Source organism: Gekko japonicus, unplaced genomic scaffold, assembly GCF_001447785.1.
Source record: "Gekko japonicus isolate JY-2015 unplaced genomic scaffold, Gekko_japonicus_V1.1 scaffold1070, whole genome shotgun sequence".
Taxonomy (NCBI): domain Eukaryota; kingdom Metazoa; phylum Chordata; class Lepidosauria; order Squamata; family Gekkonidae; genus Gekko; species Gekko japonicus.
The window spans coordinates 354,558-363,787 of record NW_015173153.1 but is presented as its reverse complement, the minus strand read 5'-3'; the positions used below and the strand labels follow the sequence as shown (position 1 = coordinate 363,787).

Sequence of the window (9,230 nt, the reverse complement as noted above, 5' to 3'; positions counted from 1 at the left end):
TCATCTGACAAAACACAGCTAATACAGCTCCAGCTGGAAAGATCCACGTATGTTCTACGCTTCCAGGGGATCCCTGAAGATAAGAATGAAGACTTAAAGGAGCTTATAGCAGAAGCTCTTGCACCATTAATGGATTATAAACAAGAAGAACTACTGAAGGAGATGGACTGGTTTTACAGAATTTATCCAGACTTTATAAGGAAAAATAAACTCCCGGGAGAAATATGTTTGAAATTCACGAAGTGATCTACCAGAGACTTGGCACTGAAATCTACACAAGGGAAATCCTTGAAAATCAAGAATGAGGAGATAAAAATTTTAAAGGATATTCCCTTTGAAGTTAGGAAGCGGAGGAAACTTTATAGGGAATTCACTCTCGCTCTACAAAAAAGGGGAATACCCTATCAATGGGCATTCCCTGAAGGACTAAGTTTCAAATATGGGGATAAAATAATTAAGATTGACTCTGTTCCTAAGGCAAAAAAAATTATGGACCAATATTTAAACTCAATGCAAAGTAAGAAATAAAAGAAGACAAAAACTAGAGGAGGAAGAAGAAGATGAAGAAGAATCCTATTCACAGGATTCATCAAGCACTAGTTCCAACTCTTTCAACTCTTCAGTTGAAAGCCAATTTGGTGTAGTGGTTAAGTTTGGTGTAGTGGTTAAGTGTGTGGACTCTAATCTGGGAGAACCCAGTGTGATTCCCCACTCCTCCACTTTCACCTGCTGATGTGACCTTGGGTCAGTCACAAACTCTGGCACAGCTGTCCTTGAAAAAGAGCAGTTTGTGTCAGAGTTCTCTCAGCCCCACCCACCTCACAGGGTGTCTGTTGTGGGGAGGGGAAGTGAAAGGAGTTTGTAAGCCGCTCTGAGACTCCAAGTGAAGGGCAGGGTATAAATCCAATCCAATCTCTTCTCTTCTTCAGAGACGTCGGATTCAGAGAAAGGATCAGCCAAGCCCCGAACATCAAAGAAACGCAAGAAGAAAGGACTCTAAAATCAAGATGATCGTTTATATTACAGCTTTTGCTAATTAACCAACTAAAGCAAACTCTTATTATCTTTGTGTATAATAACTTTTATATAAAACAACAATCTTGTAACATTAGGTGACAGAGCTATATAACTATGTAACCCAGATCGTGTCACCATGTTAGTCCTCCCCCCCCATTAGACTATGTAGAGTAAAGACTTTAGTGTCCCTTCCCCGATTCCAGTAGTTTCAATGTATTAGTGCTCCAATCCCTGTTTCCTTTAGATCGAGAGACAGGGTATTAGTATCCCTTCCCCATGACCCGTAGTATTGGGAAAATCAATAAAATCTTATTAAAAAAAATAGCAGAGAAAGTTAATTTTTGCTTATAATATGAATTTAAGCCAGTAAGTTTTTAGAAATGGAAAGACTGGGGAAACAGTCAGCAGAGATACTGTGAAGGTTCTTTGTGCCGTATTTCACTTTTAATAACGAGATTTTGACAAGGCAGCTGTGGATGAAAGGACAGCAAAAGCTGAAAGAAAGACACATCTTGTTTGTCAAAAGTAAGATTAATGGATGGTAGAGACAAAGAAAATTAAAATATACATGTGTAAGTGACGTCAATGATGATGTAAAACTGGGAGGAGAACCAAGGGTATGAAAATTGGAACACAACTGGTAAACAGTGGACATCTGAGCTAAACTTTTGGCTGCATGTTGCCCTTATTCAAATAAAACTCCCCCCCCCTCTTGCAGCCTGGACACTGCATCACTGTGTGACTTCAACTGGCTAGCCACACAAGTCAAAGAACCTTAGCGCCCTGAGGGCATTGTCTTCAATGGGATCTTTTATTTGTTTGTTTAAATTCTAATTTAGCTGTGGTCTCCTTTGGGAGTTCTTTTGTTGGGAGAATGCTGCTGACCTAAAAGACATCATTCTCCAACATAAGTTCTCAAGGTAGACTGCAGTATGAAACTAGAATTCATCAAGAAAATTGACTGCATTTCCCAAGGCTTGCACAAAGACCAGGGACTGCATATCCATTACAGATATTGATCAAGTTATGACCTTGTGCATCAACTATGGTAGTCAGGCAGCCATCTGGTGGCTATCCCTCCACTTAGGTGGCTTTTCTGGCATCAATCAGAGGCCTGGCCCTTTCCAGCATGGCTCCAGCTCTGTGGGATGAGCACCCTGAAGAGGTGGAGAGAGGGGCTCCTTGGAGCTCTTCAGGAGGAGCTATAATGACTGCCTCATTGCTAGGACTTTTGAGGGGATTTGAATGGCAGGCATCTTTAAAAGGGGGGGTCAAAGATATTTGGGGTTTGCTATTTTATTTTTATTTTTTAAGGCGCTGCAGTGGCTCCAGTGGTTAAGATGCTGAACTGCAGACCAGAAGGTCGGTAGTTCAGCAGTTCGAGACCCAAGTGCTGCATGACGGAGTGAGCTCCTGTCTCTGGTCCCAGCTCCTGCCAACCTAGCAGTTTGAAAGCAAGAAATTGCAAGTAGATAAATAAGTACCACTTCGGTGGGAAGGTAACAGCGTTCCGTGCACATCGGCGTCTAGTCATGCCAGCCACATGACCACGGAAACGTCTTTGGACAGTGCTGGCTCTTCGGCTTGGAAACGGAGATGAGGAATCCCTACAGTTGGATTCGACTGGCTTTCGAGCAAGGGAAACCTTTACCTATTTTATTTTTGGTTTTAGCTGAACATGTTTTTAACTTTATTGTAAGCAAATCTGAACCACCAGGAAAGGCAGAGTAGAAATGTTTTAATAAAAAAATGTTAGAAAAATTAGTAGAATTACAACAGACTAACACAGTTACCCTTCTAAAAAATGTAACTGATCTCACCAGAGACTGGCACTGCAACTGAAATTACATTCTGCTACTGGTACATGAAGTACCAGAGCTAGTCACAGCGAGTTTCTCCTTTGACAACTTCAGACTCTCCCAAGCAGAATTCTGCAATGTGTGTATTGAGGGGGAAGAGCTGTATTATACTGCCTGCATACTCAGTGGGAGCCAGTGTAGTGGTCAAGAGCAGTGTTCCCTCTAAGCTGAGTTAGTGTGAGCTAGCTCACAGTTTTTTAGCTTTCGGCTCACACATTTTTGTCTTAGCTCAGGAAGGATGGCTCCAGAGCAAACTAATTTATGCAGTAGCCAAATCGCTCACTCACAACTTTAATCCCAGTAGCTCACAAAGTAGAATTTTTGCTCACAAGACTCCACAGCTTAGAGGGAGCATTGGTCAAGAGTGGGGACTAGTATCTGGAAGACCCAGGTTCAAAACCCCTCTCATGCCATGGAAACTCCGAGTGACCCTGACCCTATCACACTCTCAGCCTAACCTACCTCACAGGGTTGTTGTGAGGACAAAATGAAGGAAAGGAGAAAGATATAAGCTGCTCTGGGTCCCCACTGTGGAAGCGAAAGAAGGTAAGAGATTGGATTTATACCCTGCCCTTCACTACCCAAGGGAGTCTCTGAGCGGCTTACAAACTCCTTTCCCTTCCTCTCCCCATAACAGACACCCTCTGTGAGGTAGGTGGGGCTGAGAGAGCTCTGACAGGAACTGCTCTTTTTCAAGAACAGCTGTGCCAGAATTATGGCTTGCCCAAGGTCATCCAGCAGGTGCAAGTGGAGGAGTGGGGAATCAAACCCGGTTCTCCCAGATTAGAGTCCGCACACTTAACCACTACACCAAACTGGGACATAAACAAATAAATTACAAAATCAATGTCTATGAATTGGGAAGGATGAGCAATTTGGGTTTTCCAACTTATGCACACAGAGAAAAAGTTCTGCATATGATTGTCACACACAATGACCCAAAAAGGAAAATTGTGATAAATCATACATGAAAGTGGTTTAACTGAAGTGCTTTGATTTAAGAATTTAATACCTCACGCAATCCAGAACAAGTGCTAAGGAGTTAGGGCTGTTGCTCATAAACACATTGTATCTTTTCCAGGAGGACAGTGTCACTGTTCCCTATACTCCCTACTAGAGAATCTCTAATGCTAGAATGTTTTGTATAATGACAACAAACTCCAAGCACACCTGCTTTGTAATAGAAAACTGCTCTGCAGTTAAAACTGAGGCAAAGAAAAGCTGGAATGAAGTAACAACCAGAGCAGCAACTTTCTCTCCAGTGAGGCTTTTCCAAGGAAGAGAGGGGTAACAGTTGCTCCCCGCTTGCTATAGAAGGGCTGGAAGCTAGTTCTTCATTAACAAGCTGGCCAAAGAGTGGCCATTACAACCACAGGGTGGATTATATAAGAGCAGACCTCCTGGAATAGATCAATAGTCCATTTCAGTGGTAAACCTTGGCTGGCTGACATGCAGGGGGAAAGAGCTCCCAACCCCCACAATTAGTATTCAAATTAGTATACCTCTGAATATTAAGGTTCCAGGTAGCATTCATAGCTTACAGTGGGGTTTTTTTTGGTTTTTTGTTATGTATGATGTGGCTCTAGAGCTTGGGTCTTACCAGGCAAGAAAATGAGAAACTACTATCTTGGAGTCACTCATGAATCAAGATATGGCAGCTTACAAAAGGAGTACCACTGCAATAGCATGGATCAGCAGTCAGAGTCATCTGATCATTTCCATTACATTCCCCACCAACCTACAGGTGAAAAAGATGTGGAGGAAACATCTATACTAACACAATTTGCTGACAAGTTGTTTTAGAGCATGAGGTATCTTCAAAACAGCCTTCTTGCAATATTGACCATTGAACCAAGGGTATAAAAATTGGAACACAACTGGTAAACAGTGGACATCTGAGCTAAACTTTTGGCTGCATGTTGCCCTTATTCAAATAAAACTCCCCCCCCCCCTCTTGCAGCCTGGACACTGCATCACACAGTGTACAACCTCCTACAGATTACTGAAAACTCAGCGTCTGCACTATGATTCCTGAGGCACTTGCATGGGGGTCACTGGGAAGTGTGAACTCACCTTCAGTCTAAATGTAATACTTTAGTTCCTTTTAATGTTAAAAGAACAAGGTAATCATCTGAGGTTTAATCATAACAATCTAAGGTCAAACAGGGATTTACAATAATATGTCCCTCATTATCATGAGTATTCTGAGAATGGGTGAGGGGCATATAGCACCTTTGGGAAAGTAGCAGGACCACTGCTCCCGCCCCAACAGCTGCTACATGCATCTGTCTTCAATGTGGACTCATGATCCTTCACCACAGCTCATACAATAGAGGTGTTCCCTCATTCCCTTTGAGTTGGGTTATTTAGGCAGGCAGCTATAGAATATCAGAGCTGTAACCTGCCCCTTGGGCATAATTTGATACAGATCTCAGCCCTAAGAAGCATGGGGATAAAGATTTTTACAACAGCAGCTACACCATATCAAACACTGGTGTGTTTTTTAAAGCAGTGTTCTTATGTTTACATTCTGTTCAAGTACCTTATTCTACCAGTAATCAGCTCTCAATGTCTTACAGTCCTCACATGCAGAAAACTGTGAACCATACTTCAGCATGTGAACAGTACCCTTCCAAGGAAACCATGCAAATAGTCCCAATGCTTTTTGGTTTAAGAGCCAGTGTCGCCCAGACATGATTTCCAGTGGGCCTCAAGAATCACTCCCTCGCATTTAAGACACCATGTATTGCTGCCTCTATGACTGGAAAGCAAAAGACCAGAGGGTGTAACAAATGTAATTCCAAATGAGGAATCTGCTAAGAATTCCAAAATGCAGCAACAGTAGTACAGGAAATCCTTGGAGGAATGGCAGGAAAAAGATGTAAAAGGTGTCTGTTGGGGGGGGGGGGGGGGGAGAGAGAAAGAAAATAAATCGAGGTGGGAATTGTGATTTCCACATGAACGGACACTCTGACTTCTTTTTAGCAAGTTGGTGCAACTCTGTACAATTAAGTACCCTGTGTGCCGAGCAGAGGCCATAGCTCAGTGGCAGAGCACATGATCTTAACACTACGTCTCCAGACAAACTGCTAGCATCTTCTATTAAAAGAAACACAGGTGACAGGGCTGTGGAAAACCTCCTCAGGAGACCCCAAAGACCCATGATCAGACTCCGGAATACCAGGCCAGGTGAACCAACAGAGACACATCCCTTCCTTCAGTGTATCAACACAACTGCTTAAGGCCCGCCTCTGTTAACTCCTCCTCCGGTGCTACAAAGCGAAAGCTAAAAGCCCGGCATGCTTTATCTCTCCCATCACTTGTTTTCCTAAAATTCTCACTCTTGCTCCCCACATTGCATCTAGGTCTTCTTTCGATTATAATTAGACTTAAGCCCAGCGCACCACGTCTCTCAAAACAGCAGGACAAACAGAGAAGGCAAGAGTCTGTAACTCCACAAGGAACCAGGTTTTGCAGGCAATAAGAAGGCTATGCTAATGTGAAGCAACAATTTTGTTAAGAGCCGGACCCCAAGGAAAGCTCCCATGCCTTTAAGAGCTAGACAATATTGAGAATTACACCACCAGCAGGTTCTCCCATCAATCAGGATAATCTATACCGGGTTTTAGTTTCCTTTTTTATACAACTTTTAAACGTAAGAACCCTGGCCTGGCAAACCCCACCCCCCTTTCCTAAAGATAAAACTCCGAGCATCTCTCTGCCGCAGAGATAGAGAAATTCGTCTCTTGGGAAAACCCGCGGCGGGGGGGATGGGAAGATTTAACTTCACCGTCAACGACCATCTCTTGCAGAGAGAAAGGAAATGGAAACTTAAGAAGGCGAAAGAGAAACCAACTCCACCCCCAAATACGCGCGGGAGGAAAAAGAAATCAGCGATCAGGCCTGTCGCCTGCCTTTTCGTTGCAAGTAAAAACCTTATTTTCTCGCCCGGCACGGATTCCACCCACAAACATTACCCACCCACCCCATCCCCTCTCACCGCACTGAGAAGGATCCCACTCTTGGCTTGCACCGCCGCCATTTTAGCTCGAATACAAAAGCCGCAGCGAGGGAAGGAGGAAAAAAAGCTTCCCCTTTCCCAACCCTCTTTTCTCCGATTTAAGGCACTTCCGGGGGCGGAGACTGGATCAGTGCAGATGGATTCTTTTGTCGTTTTGGTCTTTGGTAGTTAGCCTAGTGGGGAAGATATATATATATACACATATATATATTGTCCTTATCTTGTATACGCTTGGGTTCAACACAGAAGCATAGCTACTTTACGTCTTGTATTTCCTTTTAATCCGACTGTTTATATTTTTTTTTCTGTAGCCACGTGGGGTGCTATAGACAGATTAACACTATGCATGCGTAGATCCAGGTAGTCAGCCTTGTCAGCCCTGCGCCTTGCACACGAAAGCTCTGCATATCTTGAATAAGCCTTTCTTGGTCTTAAAGGTGCCACTGGACTCTACATTTGTTTTACTATGCATGCGTTTTAATACGAAAACATTAGGAGCCAGACTCATTTTCAAGCCTTCAGGTTTTGTATTTTAATGACCGTATTTTCTAATTATAGGTACCACAAAATCTAATTCTAAACTCTTCACAGTTTCTTATAATTGTATAAAACTATGACAAAATTGTAGGAGCTGCAGTGGCTCAAGTGGTTAAGACGCTGAACTGCAGGCTGTGGATGGTCGGTAGTTCAGCAGTTCGAGACCCGGGTGCCGCATGATGGAGTGAGCTCCCATCTCTAGTTCCAGCTCCTGCCAACCTAGCAGTTCGAAAGCAAGAAATTGCGAGTAGATAAATAGGTACCACTTCGGTGGGAAGGTAACAGCATTCCGTGCGCCTTGGTGTTTAGTCACGCCGGCCACATGACCACGGAAACGTCTTCGGACAGCGCTGGCTCTTCGGCTTTGAAACGGAGATGAGCACCAAGGAAACCTTTACCTTTTACCATGACAAAATTGTAGTATGTAAATAAACTATACAGAGAACGTGCAAGGACTTGGATGAGTCACTTCACTCCCCATACCCACTTTCCCCCTGGGTCCACATTCTCTCCTGGCAACATTCATATCCTCTACCCTTTTGCCTCCTTCCTTCTCTTCTTTCCACTCATCAACCAGTCTTTCTTTTATCTGCCCTGCACTCGTGAGCTTTATTTTTTATTTGCTTCATTTATCCCCATCTTTCTTCAACAAGCCCTTACCTGGGTAGCACAGGCTTGCCTGATCCCTTCAGAACTTGAAAGCTAAGCAGAGTCAGTTCTGTCTAGTGTTTGGATGGGCAACCATCAAGTAATACCAGGGTCACAATGAAGAGGCAGGCAATAGCAAACCATCTCTGAATATCTCTTGCCTTGAAAATCCTATGCGGTTCCCATGAGTCAGCTGTGACTTGGAAGCAAGGGGGAGGGACACAAAGCAGCTTACATCATTATTTTCTTGTCCATTTTGTTCTTACAGTAGCCCTTTAATGTCGGGTTGGCTGAGACAGAGTGACTTGCTGAAGATTACCCAGCAAGCTTCCATGGCAGGGTGGAAATTCGAACATGGGTTTCCCATATCCTGTTCTGACACTAGCCACTACACCACATTGGCACTCAGATTTCTCTCCTTCCCTCCCCCAGGTAGCCTCTTCCTAGAAAGTTTCTGGCCAGTATGCAAAAATCATTAAGCAGGAAGTTGCTCAATTGAGTTCTGTGGTGGCCACTGCCAGGCCTGGCTGAATCATAAAAGTTGTGGGGAGGCTGCTGCTGGGCCTGTGCAAGTTGTGTGGTGTTTCATAGATAGCCACTGCTGTATTCTGTGTGGTAGTAGTTACAAGGTAGCAAGCTGACCTGTTGTTGCTGCTGTGCCTGGCCCAGATGAGTTCTTCCTCCAGAGAAGGAGGGAGGGGAACAGGGATGAACTGGAAAGGCATCGCAGCCGTGGAAAGGACCTGCCCACTCCCACCTGCAATATTGTGGTTGCCTAGCAACCTTCACAATGGCCACTGACAGTCCATTTCTTAAAAGGGCAAGCATTGCTTCTATTGGCTTGGGGAAGTCAACCCCCATTTTTTTCTCTTTAGATTTCAGATATTTCTGAATATCAGGGACTTTTCTGAGACTTGTTTGTTCATGGCTCCAGTCACTGAATTTGAATCTCCACAGATTGGACCATGCTGAGAACTAGACACATTGACAGACAGGTGCCCCAGTTGGTTGTCTCACCTCCACTATTTTCTTTTTCCCTTCCCTGACAGCCTCTAGTCTTTCCCTTTTTCTTGCTTCCTTCTTTGGTCCTACCCACCATCTACCTCCCTTTATCTGCTCCACTGTCTTCAGTTTTTCCTCCTTCCCTC

The 9,230-nt window shown here is 44.0% G+C and overlaps 1 protein-coding gene across 1 annotated transcript in view; it reads right to left on the bottom strand.

Annotated features, from left to right (window-relative positions):
- The window catches only part of MORC3 (MORC family CW-type zinc finger 3), a 47,417-nt gene extending 40,494 nt beyond the window's left edge, over window positions 1–6,923 (bottom strand). The window contains exon 1 of the mRNA XM_015422389.1: window positions 6,877–6,923. Coding sequence (XP_015277875.1) covers window positions 6,877–6,918 — 42 coding nt within the window. The 5' untranslated portion in view covers window positions 6,919–6,923. The remainder of the gene's footprint in view (window positions 1–6,876) is intronic.
- Window positions 6,924–9,230: the final 2,307 nt, after the last annotated feature.